The sequence below is a fragment of the Haplochromis burtoni genome, unplaced genomic scaffold (genome assembly GCF_018398535.1).
Source record: "Haplochromis burtoni strain Fernald_Lab_line unplaced genomic scaffold, NCSU_Asbu1 Contig_827, whole genome shotgun sequence".
NCBI lineage: Eukaryota > Metazoa > Chordata > Actinopteri > Cichliformes > Cichlidae > Haplochromis > Haplochromis burtoni.
The window spans coordinates 70,294-88,517 of record NW_024583188.1 but is presented as its reverse complement, the minus strand read 5'-3'; the positions used below and the strand labels follow the sequence as shown (position 1 = coordinate 88,517).

Sequence of the window (18,224 nt, the reverse complement as noted above, 5' to 3'; positions counted from 1 at the left end):
AATCCTCCTCGCGCTGACTTGTCAGAATGTCATATTCAGTCTGGAGCAAAATCCTTTTTCTATGCAGCTCCTCAGATGGGGTCAAAGAATTTGCCCGGTCAACTTCTTTTATTGCTGTCATTAATTCTGTGGTACGTTTCGTTCTTCTTTTCCTTTCACCAGCACTGTATGAAATAATTTGTCCGCATACGTACGCTTTTAATGATTCCCATAAAATGCCACTGCTTATATCAGGAGTATCATTAAGATCCAAGAAAAAAACTATTTGCGAATTGATGAATTCTTTAAAATCATCATCAGCCAACAATCTACTATTAAGACGCCACATCCTCTGAGGTGGTGTATAGTCAGGGAATTTAAGTTTCAGTGTGACTGGGCTATGGTCAGATAGTACTATACCAGGGTATTCTACATGCATTACCATTGGGGTCAATTTCTTGTCTAACAAAAGATAGTCGATTCTAGTATAAGTTTGGTGTGGCGGGGAATAAAAGGAGTACTGTCTAACAGTCGGATTTGCATATCTCCATGGATCGAATATACCATATGCTTCACAAAAGGAGTTAACACATTGAGCAGATTTACTTAGCACACCGGGTGTTGGGCTAGAGCGGTCCAGAGTTAAATCTAGGACACAATTCAAGTCTCCCCCCAAAATCAAATTATGTGTGTCCAAGTTAGGTAGTAACGAAAACAAATCCTTAAAAAATTGAACATTATCCCAATTGGGTGCGTATATATTTGCCAACACTACTGGCATATTGAATAATTTCCCAGCTACAATAACATATCGACCATGTTTGTCTTTTATGGCGGTTGTTTCTATGAATTGTACATTCCTGTGTATAAGGATGGCCACTCCTCGACTCTTACTATCAAAATTTGAATGATAGATCTGGTTGAAACCCCCCCTACACAGTTTAAGGTGGTCCCTGTTTAACAAATGTGTCTCTTGCAAATATACTATCTCCGCTCCCTGGTCTCTTAAATATGAAAAGATTTTACTCCGTTTAGCCGGTTTATTGATCGCCCTTACGTTCCAGCTAATCAAGTTCGTGCCCATTCCGCTCACAGCCATGTCCGGTGCCATGCCAGGAGTCCACAGCCCAACATGTCCACTACGCTCCCATGTCGTCCACCATCTGGATCACACCCTGAAGGTCTGGCAGCAAAAACAAAAAAAAAAAAGGGACGGTGTCTGGGAAAAAATGGGGAAACAACACACACACATACACAAGTAACACACAACACATTGCATATATGAATACGAACCCAAACACAGTGCTCATTAGCAAGCACTCTCGTGGCCAACCGGTCCACCCTCTCCTACACACCAAGCCTACCGTGTGCGGCTCCGTGCAAAATATCCCATGGTTCTAAAAATATAATATCACCCTCTAAGCTACCCACCTCCTAAAAAGAGGGGGAAAAAAAAAAAAACAAAAGTAAAGAAAAGATCTTTGAAAATAAAATCCAGTAATAAAAAATAACATGAAGTAGTATAAAGCAATTTCCTAAACAAAATATTCAAATATAAAACAATAAGATGAGGTGGTACTTCACCAATATTGCAAAATCCAATCACCAATATCTTTCCTGAGACATGTAAGACCTTACACCAGTGTAGCCCTTATACGTAGCCAAGCTCAGACCAGCCCATATATTTCACCCGGGAGTCAGCGTCTTCTTGATGAACTCCATGGCGTCTTTTGGGGTCTCGAAGGTTTTCGTTTGTCCCCCTTCTGGTGTAATCACCAGCGTTGCCGGATAACGGAGCCCATATCTGACCCCCCCGTAGGTACGCAGGAGGCTCCTTGCTTCTTTGAAGGCTGCTCTCTTGTTGTTTACTTCCTGGGTGTAGTCTGGGAAGATATGAATCCGTCCACTCCGACCTTCCGGCGTTCTCTCCATTTCCCTCGCCTTCTTCAGTATCTCCTCCTTCTCTATATAGTAGTGGCATCTCACCACGAACGCTCTCGGTGGAGCCCCGGCTCCGTCTCGTCTCGCGCCGAGTGTTCGGTGTGCTCGGTCAAGCGTCGGTGTCACCGATAGCCCCAATTTTTCTTTCAGCAGCCCAGCTATGAACTCCAACGGCGTCTTGCCCGTCTCAGCCCCTTCTCTTACCCCCACGATGCGTATGTTGTTGCGTCGTGATCTCGCCTCGAGATCTTCACTACGTCTCCTCAGCGTCAGCATCTCCTTCTCCAATTCTTTCAATTTAGTCTCCATGCTGGTTATACTGTCAGACTGGTCGTTCAGCGTGTCATCCACTTCTTTTTTCCGCACTTCCATCTTGTTAGCCAGACTGACGGACGTCTCGCTTATCAGTCTCACCTCCTCACGTAGCAACTCAAACTGAGCTTTAGTGTTATCTTCCACACTCTTAGCCCACTTTTCCATCTCGGCTTTTGACTCTTTTCTTCCTTTTTCTATTTCCTCCTTGCATCTCATGATCTCGGTTTTTGTCTCCTCTCTGTATTTTGTAATCTCAGCATTTGTTTTTTTGATCTCGGACATCATGTCTTGAGCCCACTGAGGCATGTTGTCGGCGCGTGCTGGGTTAGCAGTGGCCTTGCTAGCTGCGGCGGCAGGGTTGCTATCCGCATGCAACTTTTCTACACCGGCACGGGTCTGTCGGTTGGACATTTTCGGTCATAAATTGCCCCGTGAGCACCCTCGTTCACTCCACAGCACGAATCGTATTAACCGAGCTTCCTCAAAATGGTAACAAACTGGCGATATCACTATTTTGACTACTTTTACACGGAGCCTCCGCACGTACGTCTTCACACGGCAAAGCACATCCGGAAGTCCTCGTGGATACAGTGAAAGAGGGTTGGTATGACAGAGGAGGATGCTAGGGATAGGATGAGATGGAGGAAGATGATCTGTGGTGACCCAAAAGAAGCAGCCGAAAAAAGAAGTCGCAGCTTTACTTTCAGTCTACTGTGAACTTTAAGTGCGCATTTTCTGGTCATCAACCACGACCTTACTTTAGACTAATGTCACATTAAAATCTTGATGTTGTTCTCTGCAGTGAGAAACCAGACCTATGCTGCCCCTGATGAATAATGCAATACTCTACATTAGTAATATGTAACCTTTGTGTGGCTCAGATTTGTCTTCACTCTCTTTGAGTAATTGCTGTCATTTTAAAAATGTATGAGCACATTATGAGGCCTACCATTAACATTAAGCTCTGTCGGAAATCTATCGTGGAGAAGGTGCAATTTAAAGGTGAGGCCAGAGAGAGGAGGAATGAAGTACCTCCAAAAAAATAAATAAAAAAGAATAAAATACTAAATATCACTAACAGAGATAAAACTTTATTCTTTGTATTTTTGTTTCAGGTTAAATATCGGGAAGAATGACCTGTTGACCTTTTATGATGGGGATGACCTTACAGCCAAACTGCTGGGTCAGTATGGAGGATCAAAGTCCCGCTTTAAGCTCTACACCTCCACTGCAGATGTCACCATCCAGTTTCAGTCTGACCCTGCCACTAACGTCTATGGCTATGGAAATGGTTTTGTGGTCCACTTCTTTGGTAAGTCTTAGGCACAATTGTGCCTCAGCTCATATTCATTCTGCCATATTCCACATGTGAATTTTAAACCAGATACATTGTACACTGGTTTTGAAGGTTTTTCTTTAAACTCAAACGATGACATTGTCTGAAAGCTAAACCTTAAGTGAAACCTATAGTGGTTTTGCAGTGTTTCAGGTTTTTAGTCACATTTTGACACAGGGATCACTACACAGTGCAAAACACCTCTATGTGTCTCATCTCAGGAGTGGGTAGAATGCTTGTCATTACTGCAATGATGTTGCTGCATTTTTAGTGGATCACCCACAAAACTTACGCTCCTGTCAATGCATTTTTGCAGCTGCAGCCTCATACTTATTTCCTCTAACACATATTTATTATTAAGCAAAAAGCTGGGCAAAAAGGAAAAAGTTTGAATTCATTTTTGCTGATATGGCACCTAAAAATGGAAGCAATGAGAGGCCATCCCTAGTTTTGGACAGAATGTGTCATTAGTGCAGCACCATGCCACAGCGACCACACTTTATCTGATAAGAGCTAATAAATTCAGAGGAAAAGGAAAGCTATGGAATACAGATTACCAGCAAAGGAAAGGGAAAGCTTGTTACAATCGGTTCATGAAACATGTTGGAGTAATGTAAACACAAGACATCAAAACAGACAGGTGTTGGAGAATTCTGCTTGTCTAGTGCCCAGATGCAATTACGTTGGCGTGTTTGGTGAAATTAGACTCCTAAGAAGAGTGCTGTTATGTAGGAATGAGCAGAGGAAAGCAATCAGGTATGGCAGTTTGCCCAGAGAACAGGTCATTTAAAATGATGGAAAATACTGTCAACAACTGAGTCTAAGCTTTGAAGACAAATTAAGATATTCAGGTTTTAGATGTTTTATGTGCTATGAGCCACATCTACAAACCACCAACCAAATGGTAGAATGACACTGCACAGAATTCGCTGGTTGCATGTTCTTTTGTGCACAATAGGAATTAGAGTCCACCTCATACATACTTTAATGTCTCTGTAAAATTTTATAATGTTGCTCAACACACAGCAGCACACAGCTGTCTAACATATGAAAACAATACAAATGTATAATACTTTTTTATGTTATAAGAATCAATGTTATTTCTTGTTGCATAGACAAGAAATGAGAATAGAAATCATCAGTAAAGTGGCTTTAAGTTTACAGTGTCTAATTGTTTTTGCAAGGTGAGAAGCATAAAGCAAATTTAAATGGACAATTTAAAAAAAAAAAAAAAGACAGATCATTTTATTTACAGTGAAATCTTCTGAGGAGCATGTGTGTACCAGGTGATCCCAGTCCTATCAGAAACTTTTCCACAATAGGTTTAGATAACTTTAATTTCCAAAGAACTAACACATTTACTACTGCAGGAACATAGTACTAAATGGAGTTGTTATAGGAATGCCACCCACCACCACTAGGTTTTTTCAAGCACAAAAATCACTACTGACCCAGAGTTACAAGATTCATCCATACATCTTGAGCAGGGCCAAAAAATTGCCTACTAATGTATTAGCTAAACACTCTCAGTTTCTCTCCAAGTTATGCAAAAATATCACATTACATGGACATTTTGGATTTAAAACAGTATCTTCAACCATTATTTTAGCCATAATTACTGAAAGGTAGAGAGACTGATTAACTGACATTAGTAAAAGATAGAAAGAACTTTAAAGTCTTGTAAAGCACCTTTCAGTCGAACCTTACATCCATCAGATTTTTGTCTTCTTCTTTTTGCTGTCTCCTGCAGAAGTAGCTCGTAATGACACTTGCCCTGAGCTCCCTGAGATCTCTAATGGCTGGAAGAGTACATCTCACCCTGAGTTGGTTCAGGGCACCGTAGTGACTTACCAGTGTTACCCTGGTTATCAGGTGGTAGGCTCCGAACTACTCATGTGCCAGTGGGACCTCACCTGGAGCGGCGATCTCCCGAGCTGTGAAAGAGGTGAGAAATTGGTATAGCCAAGTATAGGTTCAATTAAATAGTCCAGATGAGCTACAGCTAAAAAAAATTGTATTTAGTGATAAACAATTAACTGTCTCACTGTTAATCTGTGTTTTTGTCTAATTAATCCGTTAATCATATAGAATATAAAACAGAGGAAAGCAGTGACTCCTTGCGTTGAAGCACCTATGAGTGAAAAATACATTTATGGTTTGAGCAGCACCCGTGAAAAACTTGCCAAATCTTCTCTGCCAGTTCCAAACATTTTAGATTATCACCCCAGGTTAGGACCACCTGTGAGCATGGACCCTGCTACAGTGGTCACTTGATGTCTGCTTCAAGCATGCCATGTTTGAATGATCTTGATAGGGCTTGTGTCACAGTGCAACTTCAAGCTGGTGTTCCACAAAACCAATCTGCAGAATTATTTGGAGTGAGCCCTTCTCTTATCTCCAGATTGAAGGCAAAGTTGTAACTACAATATCAGAGATAGGCTGTAAAGTAGAGAAGACGTGATGGTGTGGGACGACATCTCCCTGACTGGTAAAACAATGCTTGTCATCACTAAAGGCAACCTCAATGAGGAGAGCTATTAAGATGAGATTCTGCAACCAGTGGTAATCCCATATCTCAACTCCACACTCGCCCCCACAGAGCAGAGTTTATCAGGGACAAGCTCCAGAATTTGGAGTAGAGATTATGGAATGGCTTCCCTGTAGTCCTAACTTCAGCCCCAATGAGCACTTCTGGGATGCTGGTCAGTAGTTGGTCAGTAATGACCAATCTTTGTTTCTTTGTCCTCCCAGTGGTGTCTTGTACTGACCCTGGAAAGGTGGAGCATAGCAGACGGGTGCTGTCAGGTACTCATTTCACCGTAGGTTCAACTATTCAGTATATCTGCAACAAGGGCTTCACTCTGTCTGGAAACAGCCTGCTAACCTGCTTCAGTCGGGGATCATCAGGCCCCAGGTGGAGCCAGAAGCTACCTAGATGCCTGCGTACGTACACACTTTTCCTTCCCTTTTAATAATTACTGTAGATGACTGAAATTAGTAGACAGACTTCATGAGGAGATTTTTCTGGTGTGTGAAGGTATTTGTAAGCTTTATATGTAAGCTCTGTCTTATGGGTCTGCATGTAGCCATTGTACTTGTGCCACTTTTAATGAGAGCTTATAGTTTTATAAATAAACTGTGAATTAAAAAAAACAAACCGTAAAAGCCTAAAATGAAAAGTAAAGAGGGCATCAGTCTTCACAAGAGATGAGCTAACAGCTGTGCCTCTGGTCCTACTTTTAATTTCGGAAATTTTAGGAAACACAAAAAAACCAGGCACTCTAAGAGCAATGGTCTATTGGGATAATATAGTATTGCAAGGCCTGTTGGATATGACAGAAAACAGTTCTGATGGACAGATGTGATTGCAGACATTCCCCAACTCTCTTTGTAGTAATCACCATTGATCAATGATCATCACAATTTGTATTTTAATAACAAATGAGGTTGTTGTTGTTGTGCTTGTGACAACTGTTAGACATTTGGAGTTAATTTTAGTAATTATGCAACACTGCTTATAAGGTTGTGGAGGACTGCTGTCACCTGTCAGCTGAGACTGAAGAAGTCATTCTGATGAGTGAAGAAACACCCTCACTGAAAAATGCTGCATCCAGATGAACAGAATCAACTTTCTGGGATTTTCTTACCTTTCTTATTAAGAAACACACAAGTCCATTGGAAGACCACTCAGTGTATGTAGCATTCATTGACAGAAGTCAGCTCTCTAACTGTGAGGCCCAAGGTACAGATGAGAGAAACAGTGCAAATGCAAATGTTCTGCATCATACCAGTGAACTCTGGACTGCTCATCTGCAACATTATGTCCATCTTTTATATACAATCCCCTTAAATAACAGGACAAAACCCCAACATTGCCCCCTGCGAGCAAGCCCTTGATGTCACTGAAAAAGAAAAACTTTCTTTTACCAGAAAGAAACGTCAGCCATAGCCAGGATCAGCGAGGGCAGCCATCTACCGTGACCAGTTGGTGGTGAAATGAAAGAAAAAGAGAGCAGTGGGAGACAGGACAAATGTACTCTATGTGAGAAAGAGTCAGAATTGCATAGTTACTAATGAGTAAATGTAATAGTAGTGTATAAATATGTATTAATACAAAAAAAGAAATGCACAGCATAGGAAGCCCCCAGCAGCCTCAGCCTATGGCAACATAACTACGATGGTCCAAGGTCACCTGATCCAACCCTAAATATAAGCTTTATCTACACGGAAAGTATTAAGCCTGCTTATTAATTTCAAACTGGTATGAAGGCCTTCTTTAAAATTGTCTGAACTAGTGTCATCAACTACTTTAAGTCTTTTACTATTCAGATTATAATATCCTAGTTGTAGAAATAGAGACATTCACTGCACTTTTACAGATTTCTAACTAACTTCATCAATGCTAAATTTAATGACCCAATTCTGTTTAAAACCAGAACCCAAGCAGGACACCTGACCAGACCAAACAAGCTTCAGTGTGTATTAAATCTCCAATTAGACCTGGGGAATACAAAGAACACAGGATATGATTCATCTCGTTTTCATCATTTTCAAATCGTTAATTAAGACCTTGTGTCCTGTGAATGGTGGTACTGTCATCCTGGAGGACACAACTCCCATCAGGACAGAAATTTTGTCATTTCTTAGTTATTAGTGAATATCGTAAGAGTGACAGTGATGCTGTTACAATAATAGATGCTGTCTTTCTTTGCAGATTCTGAATAACCAACATAATTTAATTGAAATCTTGACAGTATAATTTTCCACCTGTCCCGCTGATTAAATAATGGCATTCTGTTAGAAATACTAATTAACAACAACTCTGTGACCTGCCATGGAGTAAATTAATTACACAGTTGTGACCATAATTTTTCATTACTTTGCCTTCAGCTGAGACCTTCGAGCCTTGCAATCATCCAGGAACCCCCACTTATGGGATGCCCAGCTCTAATAAGCTCCACTTCCAGGCTGGAGAGACCCTGCATTATTCCTGCCAGAATGGCCATCAGCTGCTGGGTGAACCTCTTCTCTACTGTGTTCCTGGACACCCATCCCAGTGGAGTGGGCTGCCACCTGTCTGCAAAGGTAGAAAACTGCAGCATGACTTGTTTCTACATTGTCAATTCATTTTTTAAGATCATGTGAAGGAAAACAGCTCAGAAAAACTGGTTGTGGCCAAGCCAGAAGCAAAAAGGTTATATTTGGAAATGTAAATTCCATATTAAATCAAATTCAAAACATACAAAAGTCAAAGAAAAAATGCAAAAAAAGGTATTAATGAACCTTGAATAGCAACGTGATCTGGAAAGATGACATTAACGTGACCATGATGAAACCTTACAGACTGAAAGACAGATCATCTTAAGAAAAAAAAAGTAAAGCAGAAACTCACATCAATCACAGTGAAAGGCCATAGATGGAAAAAGAACTGTCTTTTTTCAAATTGATTTTTTTTGTCCTGACAATTTGGAGAAGGTTGTTCCAGTCTAGAGGCTAAAATAACAAAAGAGCAGCCTTTACCTTGAGCCTGCTGTTTGATCAAGGCAACTCAGGGATACAGGGTACAGTAAGGACATGTTAAACAAACAACCACGAGGCAGGAGAGACCTATCAGGACTCCAGTGAGAGTATGCATCTGTAATTTGCTTTTACTAGAGGAGTCTCAGAGGTTGCACAGTCAAGCTGCTGTATATGCACAAAATAATGAACTTATTTGTTTTCTGATTGCAAACGGTACAGTATATCTGAGCAGAAAAAGGGTTTCAACAACCCTTTGTTGCATTTTGTACCAAAATTATAATAATTCCAATACAAATTACATTTCAGTAAACAAAATATCCTTACAATTATAGTTCCTGCTCTGTGCTTCCAGGTTTATTTTGGTAATGATTTTTCCCATTCTCGTACATTGTCTCATTGTCTTGAATAGTTTCGGCTGTCCTCCCAGGTGTAGCCTCTCTGCCCTTGTGTTTGCATCTCATCTGGTCCTTTGCAATATCATCCTGCGAGTTTTCTGCCATTTGGATTCTGTACTGTAATCTTTGCAATGTACAGTACAATAAAGTAATAAGGAGTATATCCAAATGCACTTCACTAAGTTTTTTATTTTTACCAGATTTATAAAAAAAATATAAAAAAAAATAAATCCTGATATACTACAGGTAGCCCAAACAATCAAAAGCTCACTTCTTAAGCAATTTAACTGGAAAACTTTAAGGGAGCTGACTTATTTAGATAGATGAGATTAAATTAATTAACATACCAACCAGGAAAATTGTAAGCTGATAGATTCGATTTTAAATAGAATTAAACTCATAACAATCCACAAAACTGTGAACATTATGCATATATATGATTGCAAGAAAAAAAAATGTTGATAAAAAAAGTATTCACTGTGCTTGCAAAATGTCTCCTTCAGTTAGGCTGTAGTTGCACATGTAATTTTTCATGTGATCAAGTCAAGAAGTTTTATTCTGTTAAACTTTCATCACTGTTGACAGAGTGTATCTGGTGGTATAGTCAATAAAATTCAGTTAAATCAGCCAAACGGTACCTTATTAAGTATTTTCTTAATTTCTTTTGCTGTTTTTTATTTAACATTCATTCTTTCTGTATTCTCAGCCCACCCACCAGAGTATGATAAGCACAGAGTAGCTGGTAAGTTTACCTACAGAGATAAAAGTCTTTGTATAAACTTTCTGATTCTACCTGCACACAACGAGTTACCATCAGGGATGAACAGTTTAAAGGATCATTTGTGCTAGAAATATTTCCAATATATATGCAATATATAATCATAATTTGTATAAAAAAATAAAGGCAACTGGAGGGGAATTCAACTATATGTGTAAAGGTGTGTAATAGCAGTCAAACATATTAACAGACCTATTATTTCAACGCTTTTGCATTTTTTGTAATTTTTAGAGTGTATAATAAAACTAAAGACATCAAATCACAGTTTGTCATTTGAAAAACGTATATTACTGTACTTTCTGCCTTGGTAGTTACTTTGCAAACCACTGGTAATATTGGAGTCAGCTCTACAAGGTGATCACTTGGTTGGGTTCCAGTTAGCAGGCAAACCTCTGGGTCTTAATAAGTTAATTCAGTCAATGTATGAATCCATATTAAAGCAACCAAATAAAACAAAACAAGTATATTGTTATTTCAAGACATGGAGGCCCATCAATGAAGATAAATCTCAATCTCTCAAACTTCACAAAGACTAAAAGGCTCTGACCCTAGGACTCCAATAGTAAAGGAAGATGAAGCTTCTGAGGAGGAGGAGGAATTCATCAGTATTATCATCTTATATTAATGACCACATCACTGCTTTCTAGATTTTAAGTAGTAGGCCCATCTTAATATCAACTGTTCAGTGTGAATCAGGAATTCATGATGAAAATGCTGCAAATAAAGTTAAACCTTCACAATCTTTTTTTTCTCCAACAGTACCTACTGCAGACCTAAGGATGGAAGGAGCCCAAGTAGCATTGGCTGTCTTCATCTCCATCACCTTCTTCCTCATCCTCATCATTGGGCTCTACCTTTATTTTTTAAAGTATGTCCAAATTAGTTGACAAATGCTGCTGGAAAAAAAAGAATAAATTACATTATGACTAGAGAAAAGAATTTAAATATACACAACATAATCTTTACAATTTTTGGAATAAGCACTTATTTCCAGCACAGTAATACTACAGCCTCTCTTTGTCATGCAATGAGAGAATCAGTGCAAATGCAGAGTCATGCAATGTGCATGCAAGCTTTTAGTAACATAAATTTCTGAACTCTGTCACAAATAAGGAGATTTGGGGGGCTTTGGTCTGACTGGGATGCACTGAAAGCAAATGAAAATATATTTAGCTGAAAGGACCTGCCAAGGAATTAGTATTATGGATTTTAGAACAATGTTGAGCAAAAGGCCAGAGTGTGGCCTCAAACTGGTGCAGAAAGCAAACACACACTTCTAATTTATACCTGAATTCGGGTTTTGTGGAAGATAATCATTAGTAATGAGAGTTTGGTAAAAAATAAAGTTTTTCAGTTAAAGCACGTAAGGTCATGTTCTTTATGCACATACATCTCTGTAAGCTCTTGCTTATGAAAACAGTAGCTGTTTTAACAAACTAGTGTTGTTGGGTTTTTCTTGTTTTTTAATTGTTTTTGTCTCCTTTTAATTGATGTGTGCTTCTCTCTATGTGCTCAGGTTCCAGAGGAAGCCACTAAGACTCACTCTGTACTCCAACTTACCATATGAAAATATCACTGGAGAGTCTACACTTTATAACTCAGTTTATGAGACAATGGTGAGTCAACATTCCCCACAGCTGTCAGTCTGTTACGCTATCAAATCTAATGGCCCTCCATTCATTTAGAACCACTTTGTGGTTCACTTGCATTGTACTGTGGTATACTGATGGATGTTATTTTAATATTATCTACCCTTATTATATTAGTAAGGTAAGGCTACATAGCAGGCTGCGTATCTCTGAATAATGCAATATGGGTCATCAGCACCACAAAGTTTTCCACGATGATTTGAATCAAATCCAAGAGTGGAAGATCTACTGAAAGTTACTACTATGACACTGTCAGAGAAAAACATCATATATTGATCACACATCCCAAGTTTTCAGTATACCATCTCCTTTAGGAGAAGCAACAGTAACATACCTGTGATTAATAAATAAGAACAAACGTTTGCTTTCAACACTTAGTTCTAACTAACTATAACATATGGCAACTGAGGATGTTCCTTTAGTGTCTAAGTTGCTGTTTTGTTCACCTTCCATGCTTCCAATTTCTGAAGAACAATGAGGTGAGTCAGTCCTCGATCCTCCTGTGAAATACTCTTGTGATTATACTTCCTGAATACTCACTTGTGTATCAAAAGTGAATTCATTTGCCTAAATACTCTAAAATATTGGCACATTTGTTCTATCTATATAACAGTTTGGTCACAAAAGGACCAAATTTGAGGTACATGTACTAGGATTTCTTTCAAGCTTTATTACACTTCTACTTTGCTCCATTTTTAGCAGCCATATCTCTGACTGTCTTTCAGCTGGGCTACAGCGCTGAAGTGAAACCTATTTTCTTCAATCAATGTCTTAGATTTACAGAGAGCCTTTTTTATAGGGCTACACACTCCTTTTTTCAAGAAAAACATCTACAATAAGGTTGCCTTTGTGGTGTGGAACCCATTATTGTGAATTTAAATGTTATTAAGAAATGATCAGACAAAAGAGAAACACAAATGTTCAGTTTATAAGCCATATGACAAAAACATCATCCAGAATGTGATTAAAGTGGTGGTTGAGCTGTTGAGCCAATTGGGTCTAATAATATATTAAATGCAGTGTTGAGGCTGTCATTGTTAAGCATCTAAATGGGTGTTAAAATCACTCACAATTATTTGGAGCACTAAATCAAACAAAAAGTCTGAGAAATCTGAGAGGAACTGTGAGTAAAGGTCAGGTGGATCATAGATAACAACAAATTGAACTGGTTTTTGAGTTTTACAATTCGGGTGAACCAAGCTCAGACTCTGTTACAGAGAAGAGTTGATGAGTATTATTTTGTTCCATGTAGTGCAGCGGCCTTTAAGGTGTCGCGGATAAATACAACAAAATAAAACTAGTACCGGTACTGAAAAAAAGAAGATTTATTCATAACACACAACAACACAACAACAACCTTTATTTATAGAGCACATTAAAAGCCTTAGGCATACCAAAGTGCTTTACAAAAAAAACAATAAAGTAATACAGTTAAGAACACACGTGAAAAGACCCAGGAAAACCGAGTTAACGATAAAAACGATAACAAAATAACGCTGAAAACCCATAAAAGCCCTGAAAACCACACATTTCACACCTGAGCCTCAACTCTCGCGGCCCGGTACCAAACGACTCACGGACCGGTACCGGTCCGAGGCCCGGGGGTTGGGGACCGCTGATGTAGTGCATCTCTATAAAATTATCTGCATTTTTAAAGTTCCTCTGCTCATTTATTGTTGTTTTTTTTATTAATAATTTAAAAACTATAATTGTTTCCATTGTTGTCCATCATGTTTGTGTAACATGCTGTCCTGCCATTTTAAAGTGTACACTGGTTTAGTTTTCTGACTGCTTTGAGTGCTGACCAAACTCGTGCAATGTCTTCACAGGAATCCAGAGAATACGAGGTTTCTATCTGAAGACTCCAATGTATGTGTGTGTTTAATGGACAGATAAGACGCCTGCTGGCCTTTTCAACATCCCCCACACTTATTCCTTTGGTAACTCGCTTGACACCTCCACCCTGGTTTCTCTACACTGAATATGAACGTTTCTTTATTTACCTGGCAGAGGCCACCACAGCACCCCTGGAAAAGCTGAGCCACCAGAATATTTTTCTAGTTCTTCAACAGTTACCGTCCAGCAGCAGTTTGTACAGTTTTTAATGCTGTGCTCACATCCTGAGAACTTTCGGTGCAAAGTAACATCTCAGAAAGCAGAGGGATCAATGCAAAGCAATGCCATTAAGTGCATATAACCACAGGTGTTAGGCTGTGTTTTGTACATTATACACATTGTCGTCTAGCACCATTAAAGGAACAATGCTTACGGATTGTTGGGATGCGGTACATTGGTATATTAAGATTTTACACTTTAATGTTAGAAAAAAGCAACAGTATAAACAATTATCTGATTATCCCCAAACTGTTGTTGCTTGAATCTGTTCTTTGACAAATAAAATGTCTTAAATAAAAGACCTTTGAAGGAATATTTGTCTCTCTAAAAGGGTGATGTTCTCATGTCTGTATGTTCAGCACAGTGATCAATGCAATATATAATTTGCTTAGATTAGCATAAAAACTGAAAGCAGGGGGAAACAGCTAGAGCTCGAAGATAAACCAAAACTCCAAAGCTCCATTTAAAAACAAACTACATCTGATAACAATGACTCAAGCTGGAAAAAAAATATTAAAGCCCCTTTTATAGTTTTATGGATTTCTTAAACTTTTCATTCTCTGAATTCTTTGAAAAACTGAAGAAAATAATTAAACGCTGTTATAGTTTATTGAATTCAATTCAATTCAATTTTATTTATATAGCGCCAAATCACAACAAAAGTCGCCTCAAGGCGCTTCATAGATATAGAGAAAAACCCAACAATCATATGACCCCCTATGAGCAAGCACTTTGGCGACAGTGGGAAGGAAAAACTCCCTTTTAACAGGAAGAAACCTCCGGCAGAACCAGGCTCAGGGAGGGGCGGCCATCTGCTGCGACCAGTTGGGGTGAGAGAAGGAAGACAGGATAAAAGACATGCTGTGGAAGAGAGACAGAGGTTAATAACAGATATGATTCAATGCAGAGAGGTCTATTAATACATAGTGAGTGAGAAAGGTGACTGGAAAGGAAAAACTCAATGCATCATGGGAATCCCCGGCAGCCTACATCTATTGCAGCATAACTAAGGGAGGATTCAGGGTCACCTGGTCCAGCCCTAACTATATGCTTTAGCAAAAAGGAAAGTTTTAAGCCTAATCTTAAAAGTAGAGATTGCTAATGTAAACTTTGTCATTGGACAGTGAGTGCAAGGCTATGAGTGAATTTTATATTACAGTGCACCAATTACACGTGCACCTCAGATGGTGGACTTTGGGCAGATTTTAAAATAGTATAAGGTGAATGATAAGTTGTCTGTTGTGTCTCCAGCTGCTTTAGCTATCAAATGCTAGCAGATTAATGAGCCAGTAAATTTGTATGTAACATGGTATTACATTCAAAACTTATTGGTTTGCAATAATGAAGCAATAATTTCCAACATAACAACCAGTACACTTTTAGTAATGTTATTTAGTAATTGATAAAGTATTTATTTTCCATCTTTAAGAAGATTCTGTGCTATTTGAACATTCGTCAGCTACGGCCAAGAATGGTTTTGTATCTAGCATCCAGTGGCCTTCATTGGAATTGCATTTTCTTTTTTGCACTTAGTATGCTATAATTTTTTTTCCTTCCATGTATTTGTTGAATTTTAAGCTTTATACTGACACCATCATTAAACAAAACCAACATAACAGGACAAAACAAACTAGACAAAACAAAACAAAACAAACAACCCGGCTCAAGAATACAAATAAATAAATGGAAATTCCAGACACTTTGATTATGAGATACAATTAACAATACACATATGTAAAACAGCAGTGACTTGCTTGCATTGTACCAGGGCCCGTGAGAAAATAGCAGAAATATCCAAACTGGCATACGCCATAAATGGGTCCCATATTTTATTAAACTTTTTGTCCCAACTATGTAACTTGCATGTTAAGAAATCTAGTGACACATATACATATTCCAATACTGTCCGGTGCCACTGAGTCTTAGATGGGGCCATGGACACATTTCCTAGCACAGAATGTTAACAGTGCGTAGAGCTGCTTTCCAAACTTCCCCCTGATTTTGTCGTTTGCCACTCCAAGTAACATGCACAATGGGTTGCATTGACACACCAAAATTGTTGTGTTTTGCAGCAGGTGCATAGACAGTGCGTGGGGTTGCCCACCTCTATTTTTCATTTAGGGCACAGCGGAGAAAGGTCAGAATTGTATTTATGGCGTTGAGAAGGTGATATGTGAGCTCTGTGTAGAATTTTAATTTGGATTGCCTTTACTTTATTACAGACGCTCAGAGATTTAGCATTCTCCCAGACTTATTGGAATTGCATTTTATGAAGCCTGGTAAAATACTAGCATCATTGTTCACCAGTTGATTTATTGTTAGCCTGTGTAGAAACTGAACGGAGACAGGGTCCAGTCCAACATTAGTGCAAGGCAACAGGACCTTTTCCTAAAAGTTTTGCTTCTTTTTCATGAGAGCTCTCATGCCACTTTTGTTTTTATTCAGTCTGTGTTTTTAAGTGTTTTAAGTGCCACACTAGCTGTTTTCCCCTGATTCCAATATGCTAAGCTAAGCTAATTCCAAGCTATAACTCAGTAGTGTTTTGGTTTTTTCATTTCACTTAGCTAACACTACTATTTAAAGAAATTATTGAACATTGATTTCTTACTAATTAATTTACATTAAAATGACATTATTATACTCTGTCAAGATCCAGCACTATAGGGATCATTGCGATTTTCATTTGACTTTATGAAATGATGGTATTGGCCCTACATTCATATGCATTATGCAGAATGAAAGACAGGACTGATTTATCCTTGGTTCAGTTACAAACTAAGTTAAATTCAGACTTTTGTTGTCATTCAACATACAATGTATACAATATTGTCCTATGATAACATGTACCCTTGCAAACTACTTTGATGATAACCTATTTTTTGATTAATTGTATATAAAGTATTTATTGATCTACTTCACAAACATCTTCAATAAAGGTTATTATTCAGAAAAACAGTGGGCACTTTCAAAACGTGTGGTGAGTCCGTGGTTTGTGTGCTTCATTAAAACTCTCTAATCTATAGTCATGGTTTCAAACCTTTCCTCAAATATTTTCGTTTTCTAGTATAACAAAAAAAATTAAGACAAGCACCTCAAGCGTAGTAACTTGGGTTTTTTTTTTGGAAGTGATCCAATCAGAAGCAATGTCTTTGTGCAGTAAAGTGACATTTGAAGGCATTTGTGTGGTTATGGGGTGGGGGGCCCATGGAAACATAACAAAATATCTCTGCTTTGGAGGAAAACAAATTAACACAGTTTGCATTTGATATCAAGGAAAATAAGATGCTTTGTAAACCGTGTGGAGCAATTGTCTTAACAAACTTTTACACTTTATGTTTTAGTCAACTGAATCAACTTTAGATTCAGTCTACTATAAACTTGTGCTATGTTGTCGACTAAAACTGAATTACATTTTAAACAAAATAAACTAAACCAAAATCTGCTGACAAAATGAATACACACAGAGTCCTATTCCTTCCTGTATTCTAGCCTTAAACTGTTAGCAGTCGGACGTACCGCCCACGGGACATTGGATGGTTTAGGGGACTAATAGGACTGCTAAGGGGTTAAACTTGCTTAATTATAAGATATTCATCTGGATATACCAAATACACTATAGTGCTAACAGTATTCACTCAACTGCCTTCACATGCAATCCCTTCCAAATCCATAGGGTTTAATATGATGTCGCCCCACCCAGTGTGACATCATATTATAACAGTTATAATATGATGTTATAACAGCTTCGGCTCTTCTGGAAAGGCTTCCATGATGTCTGGGTGTGTGTTATGGGAATTTTTGTTCATTCTTCCAAATGGGCATTTGTGATGTTAGCTTTTGAGCTTTGGAATCCAAGTCCCATGAAATTCTCTACACATTGTTCTTAAACTAATTTGTAGGCCACATGAATTTTGAAAGCTGTAGTGATTGACTCTGCAGAAAGCTGGAGACCTCTGTGCGTTATGTGCCTCAGGATCTGCTGAACCCGCTCTCTGATTTTACTTGGCCTACCACTTCATGACTGAATTGCTGTGGTTCCCAATTGCTTACACTTTGTTATAACACTTCTAACATTGAGTAGGGAATATTTTAGAAAAAAGGAAATTTCATGATTGTTGAACAGGTTGCATCTGGCCATAGTACCACACTGGAATTAACTGAGGTACAGAGAGCAACCACCAATGTTTGTGGAAATA

The 18,224-nt window shown here is 38.6% G+C and overlaps 1 protein-coding gene across 3 annotated transcripts in view; it reads left to right on the top strand.

Annotated features, from left to right (window-relative positions):
* LOC102291735 (seizure protein 6 homolog) overlaps positions 1-14,674 on the top strand; it is a gene marked incomplete at its 5' end in the record, with an annotated part of 45,975 nt that extends 31,301 nt beyond the window's left edge. Inside the window, 9 exon segments of one of the 3 annotated variants that reach the window (XM_014330489.2) lie at positions 3,351-3,547; positions 5,322-5,516; positions 6,323-6,514; positions 8,462-8,656; positions 10,193-10,228; positions 11,024-11,132; positions 11,781-11,880; positions 12,384-12,392; positions 13,743-14,674. In XM_014330489.2, coding sequence (XP_014185975.1) covers positions 3,351-3,547; positions 5,322-5,516; positions 6,323-6,514; positions 8,462-8,656; positions 10,193-10,228; positions 11,024-11,132; positions 11,781-11,880; positions 12,384-12,392; positions 13,743-13,772 — 1,063 coding nt within the window. 3 annotated transcript variants of the gene reach the window in all.
* Between the last annotated feature and the right edge of the window lie 3,550 nt (positions 14,675-18,224).